At 46.3% G+C, this 15,131-nt stretch overlaps 1 protein-coding gene across 1 annotated transcript; it reads right to left on the reverse strand.

Moving 5' to 3' along the window:
- Positions 1 to 12,328: 12,328 nt before the first annotated feature.
- GP1BB (glycoprotein Ib platelet subunit beta) lies at positions 12,329 to 14,856 on the reverse strand. The gene is made up of 2 exons (XM_015644239.3): positions 14,647 to 14,856; positions 12,329 to 13,969 (listed from the first exon to the last, which is right to left on the reverse strand). Exon 2 carries the CDS (start codon positions 13,813 to 13,815, stop codon positions 13,198 to 13,200), a length of 618 nt encoding a protein of 205 aa, XP_015499725.1. The 5' UTR covers positions 13,816 to 13,969; positions 14,647 to 14,856; the 3' UTR covers positions 12,329 to 13,197.
- Positions 14,857 to 15,131: the final 275 nt, after the last annotated feature.

Consider the following 15,131-nt stretch of genomic DNA (forward strand, 5'->3'; position numbering starts at 1 on the left):
TTTTTCCTTTTTTTCTGAATGGTGTGAACCTTTCCCTATAGTCTCTGAGTACCCATACAAGAATTCCCACCTGCCTACAGCTCTGATACATGTTTGCTTCAGTTACCTCATCTCAAAATAGAGGAACATTGGAGAGCACTGATGGCTTCACAGAGGGGTTTAAAGGGAAGGGAGCTGTAAGGTGGCATATACATCTCCTTCACGCTTCATGCATATCCCACACTATTACTTAGGGCTTGCCTGAGGAACAGTTTATCTGATGAGCCCTTTCAATGATTACTCTTATTTCCAACTAACAAAGTAGCTCAGTTTGACTTCCCAGCTCATGCCTAATGACCCCAGGTAGGCAAGCCCTTGCACAAGTAGCTTGGTGTACCTGTAGTTTCATCAATTCATCCACATTGAGGGAGCAAGCAAATTTCCAGCAGGTCTGGTTTCCTGTGAAAGTGATACAAGAAGAGTCTTTCTGAGTTCAGTACTGGCCAGAAGAAAAGAATGAAACACGTGTTTCTGATAATTTCAGAAGCTCCAAAAGAAGTCTGGTTCAGAAAATGGGCAAGAGTTTGAAAGGGAAGAGGGAAACACATGTCCTGTTTGAAGTGTAAGGTCTCATTTTTTTATTAAGACATCTTAGCCACTCTTAGCACATGCACGTGAAGTGTCAGCCCAGGGCAACGTGCAGAGTAGTTCATGATGCACATATTAGAAGTTAAGACATCCCAGAGCTTGAAAACTGCTGAATTCAGCAATGTGGTCTGAGCTCATCGTAAAGAAGGATTAAAATGGAGATGAGAGTCTGAACTTGGTACATCTTGAATTATAGGCTGGTCTCTTTCTTTCTCCTTGTTGCAGCTCCTGGGACTTGCCTTCTCTGTGTCATGTTCGGTGACTTTTTGCTTATTTTTCTGCCGTCGGGAGAGATGCCACAAACCTGGAGCTGGGCCCTTCCACCCATTAATCAAAAGCTACAAGTGCTCTGCAGGGAGACAAAACCTCCGTGTGTTTTCTCTGATATTTCTGGAGCAAGGCATGGAGGGCGAGGGGCTGAGCCAAGGACCCCTAGTTAGATTAACATTTTATTCAGAGACCTATTAATCAAAGTCAGAAGTGGCGTGAAGCAGCACCAAGGGAGAAAAATAGCTGGACAATCAAGGCCCTTTCAAAAAAAAAAAACAACCAACCAACCAACCACCCAACAAAAAAACCCCTCAGCTTGTCCTGATTTACTGCAACTCACTCACAGAACTAGGTGGGAAAGGGGGTATTTTCAACCTCTATCCAAACAGGACTGGACCATGCAGGTAAATTCTGGCTTTTTTCACTTTAAGCAAACAACTCTCTGTATCCTGCCCTCAGCACCAGTCAAAAAGGTCCCTATCTTTCTTTCTCCAGAGCATAACGCGCTTTCATGCAAGCTTATACTTTTTAATTATTATTTTTGGAAGACCGCACAATTACACTCCTTTTTCTTACAAGGAAAGACAGGCACAGTTAACGGGAACAGGTCTGGCCAGCATTCTGCAGGGCCTTTTGGGGAAGAGATAAATGACCTTAACAGCACAACACGGACGGGAGTCAGACGTGTACATGTTGGGAGCCTGAACAACCCCGTGTTTGTTCCCTCTGGCACCAGCATTAACTCATCAGGAGACGAAGCACAGGGACACAGGTGGCACGAACCTGAAAATGCACTGGGCACAGTGCAAAAGGGGTACTTTATTTTAAGACAGAGAACAGCTAGGAAAGAATTCAATTCTCAGTTCTCATGAGTTTGCCTCAAGAACACAGCCACTGAAGCTCTACATGTCTCAGACAGAGTCCAGTCCATCCTTGACTTCTATCTCCTTGACTTCTACCTCCTGGAGGTACCTCAAGGACCTCTGAAATCTCAAGGCACAGAAGAGAATTGGGGCCCATGACCCCAAAGGGTGATGGCATTAAGAACATTATTCTGTAGGGGCTCAGCCAGTAGAACCACAAAAATTAAACAGTAATTAAACAGTTCCCAGAAGAAAACCTTGTGCTTTCCTCTGAAAGTGGGACAAGCCTCTTGGAAGACAGAGAGCAAGGACTAAGCTGGCAGCAACAATATGATCAGTCATGTCAAGCAGTTTGTGGGAAACTATAGCAGATGCCTTATACAAAGACAACTTTGCCACAAGGAAGAGGAGATGGGGCAAACTGTATGCATGCATTTTCTGCCCAGGAAAAAGCAAGGCATCTCCAGCAACTTTGAGTTGGTTTTCTCCCATGGCAAGTTCCTGGCAGCTGATGACAGCAAGGAAATTTAGGGAACCTGATCCTTTCTGTCTTCCTCAGGCTTTTGCCCCCTCCAATCCCAAAAAACAAATATATGGAGGAAGAAACAGATTTTTCCTGTACAGATACACAAGACGCCAGGCAAAGAGAGGCTTGTGGAATGCACAGCCCAATGGATCTAGTTTCCCAGAAAGACTGGCCTGGCCTTAGCAGAGGGTTAATTAACTCTGGCAGCTCAGGGCTGGAAAACGTCCACTTCATGCACTGGAGTGCCTGGCCACGGGTGAAGAGAGGGCCAGGCAAACCATAGGGGCAAAGGTCCATCTGCAGACACGTATAAAAAGCTTGGCTGGGCTTGTGCCTGGGTCCTGTGGGAGGAACACAAGAAAGATTTAGCCAAATTCTATAGCCAGTGCAGGGTCTTGTGGGTGCAAGGGGGGAATAACAAAACCACAAAAAGAGCTAGAAAAACACAGCCATGCCAGGCGTAGGTGGAGATGCAATATCATATGAGGCAGGCGTGCACTCTGCCCCCCCTTCTCTGGGCATCACAAGTGTCTTTGTACTTCAGCCTCCAGAAAAAATGGCTGAGGGCTTGATGGAGTTTAGAGACACATTCCTCAGTGGGTGTTGGGGTTCACAAGTAGGGAAGCCAAGTGCATCATTGCGGCATAACAAAGAAATGAAGTTACTCCAAAGCCATGCAGACCCGATGAAAGCAGGATTTGGCTTCCCTTGCACACTGAAAGAGGACACTGTCCCATATCTCTGTGCACGCTTGAGTGAAGTGTGTTCAAGACAGGAGACCTCTGTTCCCATTGCTGGTTTTGCATACTGCCAAACTGCAAGATATATTTCATGGTCAACAAGAGCAAAGTCAGAGAGATCTTTTCCCAGTGTAGCAGCTCCCTGATGCATCACACTTGAAAAAATGCCCTTTTCCCTGTTACTCCTCTAGCACCTAGGATCTGAGTACTTTGAGAAGACTCCTGGCAGCATTTCACAAGACTTCTGTGAGGTGGCCGCTTATGTAAGCCCAGGGTCTGGAGACAGATACTGCTTCCTAGGCCCTGGTGTCAACCTGTAACACCAACTCTTCCTTCCTCTGACTTACTGAAACCTAGAGGGAGCTTGGCAATTAGCTTCACCATGAAGAACAGGAAAACATGATATCTCTTCTCCAGTGTGCCAGTTATTGAGAAGGAAGCAAGGAAGAGCTACCTGCAAAAAATACACCTTGGGCTAAAGATCCTTCCCTCTCATTTCCGAGGAAGGTGGTGCAAAATGCAGGGGTGTTCAGTCCCAGCCTTGCTGCTGATGTGTTCTGGGAGAGCAGGCTCTCTTCCCCTGCTTCAGTTTCTCCATCTTTGCAATAGGTGTAACAATTGGTATCCAGCTTGGCAAAACCCTCCAAGATCCACTGATGAGAAGGACCTATAAGACAGCTGGTATTATTTTACTACTTATGTTCCTCACACTTCCTAAAACAGCAGGTCCATCACAAGATAGAGAAAAGGAGGAACAGTGCCTGGAGCTATTTTAAAGTATCCCACCATCTAAAAGATAAGAGACCAAATCCTTTATTCTGTGTCAGGATAGAACAAGGAGCAAGTTGGGAGCTTACCTTTCTGCCTGGGAAAGCCGCTGTGTAGCAAAAGGAGGGTGAGAAATTAATATAGATTTTCTGTGATTCCTTGGCTTGCTACTCAAGATGAGTATCACAGCCTTAAATAGTTAAGGGAAATACTAATGCTAAACAAAGGAAAGTAAGGTTCAAATGGAATTGTTTGCAAAGAATAGGGAAGAAAAAGAGAAGGAACACAGGCCAGGAGGTATTAGACAGGCCAAGGAAAACATTTTGAGAACACCATGCCACTTAGTGCAGTCAAATGTATTTCAAAAGCAAAGAAATAGTTTTTCCGAAGTTACTGCATAGCCCAGCTGTAGGCAGGAGGTATTCTGTTGCCCCTGCTTTGAACCAGACATATCCTCCTTCTGCCCAGAATTTTTCACTCACTAATTTCAAAGCACTTGCAGATGTTCAAACTTAGCATACTTCCGAGATTAACTTTCTAGATTAAGTTTCTTGATAACTCTACTCAATAAAATAGACTTCAGCTTTTTCCTTCTGCTTACAAAGGTCCTGCAAAAGCTGCTTTGCTATGAAGTATTCATAGCAGCCCCCAAGTTCTACTGCTTTCTTCTCCACTGCAAGTGCAGCAGGTCAAATATATTTTATGTTTTATATGCAACTTGACATAGACTGACTTGGGTACAGTGACTCCAACAGAAGAGCCTTCCTCCCTGTGTTTTGAAATAGGGCTGGATTGGCCAGAAAGGTAGGAGGGCAGGGCAAGAGGAGAGAAAGCGAGTGCCTAGATGGGCAAGGGAATTCTGGCATTCCTCTCTGAGCCTGTAACCAGATCCTTCCTCCTCCTTTATTTTTGCCATTCATTCTCCATCTGTAGGAATTGCTGAAGAGACAACTAGGCCAGCTCAGTAGGCACTGACTCAGCATTTGTAAATACTCAGTAATCGGCCCAGATCAAACTCCTGTTGCTGGGAAACTGCCCATCAGGTCTACTCCTTTATTCTGCTCACTCCTGGTCTTTTCCTGATTGTGTGCACAGACTTCACCCTGAGGGCTGTTTGGTGTCAGTTCTGCATGACATTCTTCCTTAGCTGAGCAAGGAAACCTCTTCCAGGCAACTCACAGCAAATGAACAGCCAGCAGGGAATACTTCCATAGACCTGCCAGGAACCTCTTCATCTTTGTAGAGCTCAGGTCAGACCTTCCTGGCTCAGGAAAGCCAAGAGGAAACTACCAGGTGGAGAGAAGCCCATTTCATCCCATATGAAGATGATGGGGGAATCTGCTGATGGCCCAAGCACTCTGGGGAATTGCTCTCAAGAAGACAGTGCCCTATGGCATAAGCCATCTCCCCTCAGCAGCAGGCCATGAGGTCACTGGTAGTTGCAGTACCAAAGACCTTTTATCCCATCCTCCTCTTTCTGTTAACTCTCTCACCACACGCAATCAAAGACACTTCAGCAGGCAGAGCCTCCAGGCTGTGTAAGATACAAAGCTGGTGGAAACCATTCTGTGAACTATTTTTTAATATAAAGCCCTCAGCTTGGCACAACCGAGGAACAGTTGGTATATGCATCTATTTTTAAGACACGGATTAAAAAATATAAATCAGCGGACTTATTTAGATGTCTTTTTTCCAGTTAACAAATACTGAAAGTCCAATTTTTGAATTAAAGTTACTTTTCACTTAGAAAGTCAAGTGTGTTGCTAGTAGGCAGGCGAGTGAGCATGAAGATAAATGCACCAGTTGTATGCTCTGAGTTTTAGCTGAATCGCATCCAAAATAGATTTTTTTTTCCTCTAAGATGGGAAATATCCGAGATAATTTCCCATCCCACATGGATTTCACAATTTCCCATCCCTGGGAACACAGAGTGCCTAGTACATGGGGCCCTACAGACATCTACAGATAAAGGCAAGGCAAGGTAGGAATGCTGGAAACTTGAAGACAATCAGGGATTGAAATTACATGCTAATTTTTCCACAGCGAATTAATTACTGGAACAAGTTTGGGGAATACAGTGCCCAGCCTTCACCCCAATTTTATTTTATTTTGACAGGACTCAAGTGTTTTCTGTAGTTTCAGAAATACTTGCCTTACTGTACATAACTAATGTTACACTACCAAGACATGCATAATCCAGTGCCCTTGCCCCACAGCTGGGCCTCCCTTCATTGGATCTTCTTAAAGAGATTCCTCTCGGCAGTTTGTGTGCACGGCCCAGCACACTCTCCAAAAGCTGAACCCTGGCTTTACTGAAGTCAATGGCACAATGGAGCAGGCTAGGATTTCACTCCACTGCCTTCAGATTTCACATGTTTTCAGCAGTTGCATCTCCAAATTACTTTTTTCCTGCACATCTGGTACAAAAAGTAGGACACTGGATTATTGCAACACAGAACAACTTACCTACAGCTGACTTCTTCCAGAGCATGAACACCACCACAGAGTTCTGCAGTTACTGAGCTTCCTTTCAGGTATACACACAGGAAAATACATCTCATATTTTCAAATGACAGACAATACAATGCCCTCTCTAAATCTCCACCTGCTGTGAGCATATCTCTTTATTCCTCTCAACACAGAAACAGAAACCAATACAGTATTTTTTTTTTCTCAAATCCAGCAATGGATGGGATACAAAACACTACCTGATGTACTGTAGGAAACTGCATGGGAATTTGGACACTGAAATTCACACGCAGCACTTGGAGAGAGTTTCCCTTCATTTAGGCAGCCCAGAAATGACAATGCTGCTTCTTGTGCTCTTTGAAGTCTCAGGAAAAAAGGAAAAGAAGCAAAGGGATCATTAAAATGCCGTTCTTGATGGATAGTGGCAAGAGGGGACAACAGGAGAGGAAGTAATCAAGAACACCAAGGTCTTGCTTTCAAAGCCTCCTGCACTGGATGATCAAATGAATAAGTTTGTTGGGTTTGCTGCAGCTCAGCCATCAGAGAGCCAAACATGGGAAAGCAGCAACCTGTATTTTATGTACAACTTGGGAAATGCCAACAGCAGTGGAAAGGGTGTGGAAGAGCAGGTACTGACAGAACAGGTAGCAGCACACAGCAGAGTGGGGACGAGGCAAGAAGGACAACAGCAGTTTGATTGGAAGTGAGCAGCCATCCCAGGCAGGAGGCTTTGGGCTGGACCTGGAGAGAAGTGTCTTAAGGCAGAAAACCGCACAGGAAAATTGCCCTTCACTTTTTAGGTGTTAATGGGGACAAATTCCCTGCAGCACACGGGGATTTATGGAAACTAAATATAAAGTCCAAGTCCCACTGACTGTCATTTTGTCTCAGTCCCCACAGAAAAAAGATTTCATGTTTTACTTCCCTTCTCTCTCCCTGCAGGAATCAAGGCAGCTGACTTAATATGCAGATTCACCTGTGAAAGGTACAAACCTGCCCAGGGAAAAGCCTTCATTTCACCAGCAGGTTCATTCAGAGAGATCACGACACAGCACATAAGGGGGCCATTGTTTCTGGAATAAAATCTCCATTTGAGCTTTCTTCTTTGGCCATGATCAATGGGAGGGAATTCAAGTCTCATCCTGGGGAAAAAAAAACAAAACATCTTGCTAACACTGTGTTGAAAGATCAGGTAATGGAGATGCAGAGGAAGTGTGGGCACTCCCATAATCCTTTGGTGAGCTCGAGAATGCTGGAAGTAAAAGCTTCTGGTGACAAAAGTTCCCCAAACAGAGGCACATCCCTTATCATACCCTATGAGAGACAGCCAAGTCAAAGGTTAGGAGTCCTAACAGGAGTAGTTGGTATTTCACAGTTCTTTGATCAAGATTTCAGCTCCCCACAGCTCCTCCTGGTGTAGGGGCATTTAAATTCCATGGGTGCTTACACAGCTGCCTGTTCAGCCTCTGCATTTTCTGTTTCACGGATGCACAGAGCCAACCCAAATAATTTTGAGCCCTCTGTCCTACATGGCCCTGGGATATTCTGAGAGCACTTACCTCCCACCCATCCTCCAGGCACCTTCTCATCTCCAACAGGCATGTCAGTGAAAATTCACTGCTCTCACCACTCAGTCATGACGGCAAGGGCTTTTCTACCACCTGCCAAAAGATGGATTTCCATCCTCCAAAGCTTATCAGAGTAAACATCCACAGAGAACTAACTCTATTTCTATATCATGGCCACACCATCATAATGACAACCTCCTCCCCCCTCTCTGTTTCAGTCTGATGCTTTGAAACAACAAGGAGCTTTTTGCCTAGTAGTTACTGGTTCAAGAAGCAATGTCTGCTTCTTGGGCAACTAAGTCTAGAGTATCCCTGTCACCATCTGGGCAGACACACATCACACTTGCCTTCACCCTCCCCCAGGCCCAAATCTCATGTGTATTTTACTAGTCAAAGCAAACATGAGTTTAAAAGTGATTTGCTGCCCTCTCCTGAGCGAGCCGCAGTGACTGTCAGTACTGTAGTGGCTGTGGAGACAGACTTTCCTTCAGTGAGCACAGCTGCTCCCATGCAAAAGGAATGGCACTGATGTGGTAGCAAACAGATGTGACAGGCCAGGTTAGAAGTGATCATCAGCTGTGACAGACCAGGAGGGCAGGTCAGCTACACAGCCTGAACCATTTGGTATCCACAGAGGGCATTCCTGGCATTTTTGTTTTGTAGCTCTCAGGTTAATCTTCCTCTGTGGAAATACCTCCCAGCATATTCTGTTCTCAAAAGTCACAAATATTTCAGAGAAGAAGCAGACCATGAGATATATAAAGAAATAGGGAAAAAAAAAATTACTTGTAGATTTAATTTGTAGGGTAATTTGAGGAGTTGTTTTTTTTTTAACTAAACCCACTTAAATCTTTTATGTCCTCCAGTAGTGCTCTATCCTGTCTTTCCAAGATGTAATTTTAACTAGACATACAATAAGTACACACACACTTTCTTCAGAACAAACCTTAACACTGCAACCTGCTGCTTTCAATGCACTTCCCCAAGATAACTAATCTTTTGCAAAAACCTGTTAGATTAAATTGTGCTCCCCATTAAAGCCCTCCAAAATAAGGCAAATGAACCTGAGGCAGCCTTGGTTTTCATATGCAAATATATATAGATAAAAAAAACATAAAAGCTACTTCTAAATATTTATAAAATACTTCTTTTCCCATGTACCCTAGGACAGTTAAGATGTCCATCCCATGATATGGAATCAACACTGTTTTCTTGGCACTCTCTCTGGGATGCCCTTCATGCTTCAGTCCTGAAGGGAAATGAGGGGTTTAGAGAAGGCCAGGTAGCCTCATATTCATAACCAAGAAAAAGGCCTTTTATGACTTGTAAAAAATGCAACAAATCCCAGATCAGGCTGCCACTAAGGCATCCATGGAAAGTTCTCACTTGGGCACACACACAGCACACAGCTCTGACAGTATGAGAGGGATGTGCTACACTTCTCCAGCTCTTTCCTCCATACTATCTCCAAGTACTGCATGGAATTGGCCTGTCCCAGTCCTGCTTGGTGATAATGAGTTGTTCCCTGTGTGTACAGATGTGATATTTTCATCACACGCCTGAGAGTGCAGAACCCATGAGAGTGTAAGTAGAAGAACAGGGGCAGGTTCCCAAGGGTCACACGGACCCAGGCAATCTGTAAACAAAGGCCTGCAGCAATCTTGAAGCAAGACAGAACCACTATCACCATATGGTACACGGATTGCAGGATTATGGGTTAAAATTCTCTAGGCTCCAAAATCAGCTTGCTATGCTTTCAAGTCTTCTTTTCCTCTGCAAAACATGCAGAGAAGTCACCTTGAAGATAACTGAAAAGAAAGGCATTTGGAAGAAGAAAAAAAGCAGTGTGCCTTCCCCAATGTCATCTACCAACCATCTGGTTCTCCACTTAGGAAGTGCTGACCTGCTTTTTAGACACCTCAGGTTTGGAGCTCTGCATCATGGAGACTGCAAATACCTTGGTCTGGTCTCCCAGGCATCTTTAACCTGGTAACTTTCAGAGAAAGGAGCTTCTTTGAAGCATCTGAACCTTTGGCAAAGCAGTAGATTGTTCAGCAAGCCTGGCAGCCCAACCTTGCATGCCATGGGTTTGTATTGGCCTTGATACTAGAAAATTATTTGCAGAGCAGCTTAATAGCTTGTGTTTATGTTTGCCATATTTCACTGCTACTTCCCTTCAAAGCATCTGTGCCTTCTTGGACTGTGTCTCCCTTCAGAACGAAAGCCAGTTCTCCTTTCAGTGACATCCCAGCAGATCCTCCACTGGGTAGGAGAACAAGAAAGCATCTGTGACATGCAGATTCCTGAGCCAGGAGAAGGCAAGATATGCAGGCTCTAGATTTATGGATTAGACATGCTGCCATGGCACACAAATCACTCTGCACTCAGTGCAATTCATTATCACAGTGCCATGGCTGGTCACACAGCTGCAAATAATGCCAAAAAGGCTTTTAAACTTCCATGTGCCAAGACTTAATGATGCAGAGTCAGGAGCCCTCCTGCCTGCTCAGGGAAGCAAAACTGAAGTCAGCAGTTGTTCTCTCTGGATACACTGAGCCCTGAAGGTTTTCCAGCGCCCCATGGCAGTGTTTACAGACTAAGCAGTCACAGGGCAGGGATTGTGCCTGCTCCCAATCCAGCCTCTCCCGGCAATTGAACCTGTGCCTGTCAGTACTGCCCACATGCACCAACAACATCCTCTAACCCAGGTAAATTCAGCTAAAAATCTGCAGGCAAACCTGGGGATTCATTCTGTCACACCAGTACACTCTGCAAAGTCTTGGGCAAACAAATGGTCTTCCACATCTCTTGCATATATTAGTAAAGGAAAAGGACTCCAACCATAGGCATAAAATATTAAAATAGCAGCATAATTGACCAATAGGAATGAGAATGAATGGGTGACAGGATGACAGTGGCTTGTGCTACTTCCTTACACAACTGCATCTTGATTCTAGGGAAAGGACAAAGAGGAGCAAGTCAGAAAAAGGGCTTACTATTCCTGTGGAAAGTTAGTACCTCAGGGATAAAAAATAACATAAAAAATACAACAGTACTTAAAAATCAGATTTGAGAGCACTGGGGGCCTCATGGAGCACCAATTTGGACCTCTCCACAGAGGAGGCTCCTTGGTGGACCTGTGGCCTTCTTTGGAAGTCATGGTCATGGTGACATTGCAGGGGATACTGGTGCTAGAGGTGCATTGGGTAAAGTCCTGCACAGTGCAATCACCAGAAGAAAAAAAAATATCTGAGTTGGACCCCATTTCCTTAGGTGCCTTACTGCCACATCCAGTCAGGCCAATGCCACAGGGATTAGTGCTGGAGGGACACGGGGCACAGCAAGGAAATGGCAGGAGGAGACCTCCAAGGCAGAGTCCCATGTCACTCACCTGAGCAGGCTGGCACACACAGTGTGGGGAACGTCCTTCTCAGCCATCGACCCCACGCGCGCTGCCCGTGAGGGGACCCACAGGCCTCCATCTTCCCGCCTCAGCTCCATCGGCACCGCCGCCCCGAGCACCTGGGGCTTTTCACTGCGACACCTGCTGCGTTCGGGGCTAGCGCGGCTCCCTGGCCTGAGCTGAGCCGAGATGAAGCTGCCTGAGGCAGAGGAACCCCAGGATTCCCTTTTTCCCCTCAGGCAGCCCCGGAGTGCCCGGACCGGCTGCTTCAGCTCCTTCCCTCATCACGGGTCCCTCAGCGGCCTGGAGCAATGGCCGGCGGGCCGCAAGGGGGCGCTCGGCGGCCGCGGGGCAGCGCCGCCTGGCGGTGCTCTGTCACTGCCCCGGCTCCCACCACTGTCCTCTCCTATCCCGGCGCCCACCACTGTCCTCTCCTGTCCCGGGTCCCCCCACTGTCCTCTCCTGTCCCGGATCCCGCCACTGTCCCCTCCTATCCCGGCTCCCGCCACTGTCCTCTCCTGTCCCGGCTCCCACCACTGTCCCCTCCTGTCCCGGGTCCCACCACTGTCCCCACCTGTTCAGTCACTGCCCTCACGTGTCCCATATCCTGTCACTGCTCTGCTACTGCCCTTACCTGTCCCATGTCCCATCACCTTCCCCCATCTGTTTGGCCACTGCCCCATCCTGCCCCATCCCCTGCCACCACCTCTGCCCGCAGCCCCTGGGCAAAGGGCTCTTCTCGTGGCCGAGCTCAATTTGTGTGTGAGCCGAGTGGGGAATGAACACCCCGTGATGTGGGTTTGGGGCTGGAGGGCACAGGTTGTTCACCCGCTGCTCACCCCACAGCCTGCTGGCCCCACCAAATGCTCATTCTAGCTGCATCACAAAATAAGCAGCCAGCAGTGCCTTTAGAAGAAACTCCCTGTTTATCCTGGCCCATGGTAGAAGCCAGCAGCTGCCAAAGCTTAAACCTACAGTGCACTCTGTAACCTGCCCTCTGGATTTGTTTTGCTTGGCTCTAAGTCTGAGGGTGAGGAACTCCAGCAAGCACAACAGCATGCAATACACCCAGTGCAGAATAGAAAAATAAGCCATTTACATCATCATGCATCATTTTATTTCGATTTTGCTTTATTTCAAAAACAATTAAGGGACACTATAAACAGCAGTAGGCACATCAGTGGAGTTTGCAGTTTGAGTCTCTCAAGACCAGATCTCTCAAGCCAGGTGCCATACAGGCACAGTCAATTCTCGTCTTCAGGATGAATTTGTTGTAAAGATTCAGGGCCCCAGTCTCACTCAAGTCAGTATTAAAACTCAAGTAGATTAAAAGGAATTTAGTAAGGTAAAACAAGTGGGCTTCTAGACATGCCCTCCCTCCCCCAGAAGAACATTGGAAAAGATGCATCAAGCAAGAAGGTATTTCCTTTCCCATTTACTTGGGAAACCAAGGCAGGAGAAGACTAAATCTCTAGCCGAAAGCTCTTAATGCTGTCTGTGGCAATAGAAGGAAACTCTATTTCTCCTAGCTCAGTGTATTGTCCTAGCTCAGTACTCAAACAGTTCACTGCCCACCTCTGTCCTCACCTGACCCAGCACAACCAGAAGCATCCTGGGAAATACGGCTGGAATACAGTAGGAGGGGAGGGATCAAGCACTGGAGCCCCTATGAGCTTATGTGCTATTTGAGTCAGTTCTGGTTGCTGTAGTTTATGACTTCCTTAGTATATCAAACCACTTCCAGCTCAGACAAGCAGTCAAGATCATGCTGAAGAATTAAAAGCATTGAAAAAACAGAAGATTGATTCTTTAGGAACACAGCAAGTATCTGATCAGTTCAAATCCTGCTTCAGACTGCAGTCAGGATTAGATGCTGTACTGAATTGTCCCCTCTGGGTATCACAAACTACAGGACTTTGACACAGTGTCCTCCAAAGGGAGGAGGGTCCTCTGTCGTGTGATGTTAATCATTGTTGGAGGGGTTTATTGAAGAAGATGCCCAAGGGTCTACCCACTGGTCTAGTTCTCGGGTGGTGCTCCGGGCTTCAGCGGTCATTCTCCGAAATTTCTGCAGGTAGACAATGATGAAGATAACCAAGATACCCTGGAGAAAAAGGAGGATGAAGAGAGAGATCTGAGAGAGGAGAGCCAGGCTGCAGTACCAGTGCTGGCATGTGGAGATGATCTCATCTTCTGTCAGGTAGGCGATGATCCGGCCCTGCAGGTGCTCCGGGGAGCTGCATCTCACATCCCTGTACTGGCTCCGGTTCTGCTGCCACTGGAGCCAGGAGCGCAAGTAGAGGATGTCACAGGTGCATTCCCAAGGGTTGCCCTGCAGGTAGACCACCTGGAGGCTCCTCAGGTTGTCAAAGAGCCCATTGGGAATAGAGGTGAGCCTGTTGGAACCGAGGTGGATGATTTCAGCTGAAGGACGGAAAGCAATGGGCAGGTTTTCTACAGTCAGGTTTTTCAATGAGCAGTCAGTAATGTTGGTGGTGCACTTGCATGGAGCAGGACATATGGGTGTCACAAGTGGGAGGAAGCCAAGAAGGGACAAGAGAACTCCACTGTTCATTTTCATCTACAAACACTTCCCTGGTGAGACTGGATGAGGCAGAGACCAAACACCATGCACTCCAGGACTGACACCACAGACAAGGTCGTTTGTTGTTTTGTTCTGAAGATGTTTCTAAAGTTGGGTGAATTTGGTGTCCTCTACCAGAGACGTGAGAGCTCTGAAAAGAACAGAGTTAAAAGAGAGCAAATTCTTGGTCTCTCACTATAGGAGAAGGAATTTTCATGGTCTTCCAACCCTGGATTTGAGAAATACGAACATATGGCTACTGGAAGGCTTAGCTGCAAGCCATCAAATACAACATTTTCACTAGTCCTTGGAAGTGTGTAAAAGCTGCTTGTGTCTTCAGCATTACTGGCAATACATTATCATGGTAGCCAAGAAAATTTCTGTCAAGGAATCAAAAACTAGAATATGAAATTTCTCATGCCTTATCATAGCTCTGGATTACATCTGTAAGCAAAGCTTCTCTCATGCCAACTGTAACAGGAGATTCAGAAACACATTTACTAAAAATAGCCTTTCCAGCCTTGAAAAGAAGTGATAAAACAGTCTTTGGCTGCAGAGAGGGTGCTGATCTCTGAGGATGGAGGCCAATGGAATGTTGGACACTGCTCCAGCAGGTGAATAATCACCTGTGCTGGGAGACATGAGTCAATGAGCTTTTTTTATGTTACAGTCTCATGCCACTGCTGAACAGGAGCTGCTGTAACTTCTCCAAGAGAGCAACTACACATACCTGCAACAAGGCAGCATTTTTCTGTTTTTCATACTGTACATTGTAATTGTCAATCAATTAAAAATAAAAAAGGGTAGAAGGTGGCATTGTTGACTTACCAGAGTAGTTCAATCCTTGCTTTCTTGCTGGCTTTACAACACAAGAGAAAGGGCTTGAGGCAGTCCAGCCAGTGCAAGAGTGTGTGCATAGCTGTGTTCCCGGATAATCCCCTTGCAGCTGGCTGGCAAGATAAGGGTCAGGCTCATCCCAGGGACACCGCCCACATGAGGCCTTCCTGCAAGTCTGCTGCATGTCACCGGAAGCTGAGGCTTCATTAAGTCTTCCAAGAAATGGGAACTGACATTGCTCACAAGAACACATTTGGTGGGAGATACGCTGCCAGTACTGGTAACTGTGATTCTGGGCCAACAGGTTTAGCCCAATAGAAATGTTACTAATCTCAATGGCATAATAACTCAAAATGCACTTCAGACTGGAAGGTGATGTTACTGGTTTGTACCATACTCCCTGAGCACTGTGACCTTTGGTTTGCCATCACATCAGGAAAGCTTGGCAGAGTGGTGACACCTAGCACTTTCTGGGT

Source organism: Parus major, chromosome 15 (genome assembly GCF_001522545.3).
Source record: "Parus major isolate Abel chromosome 15, Parus_major1.1, whole genome shotgun sequence".
NCBI classification, from domain to species: Eukaryota; Metazoa; Chordata; class Aves; order Passeriformes; family Paridae; genus Parus; species Parus major.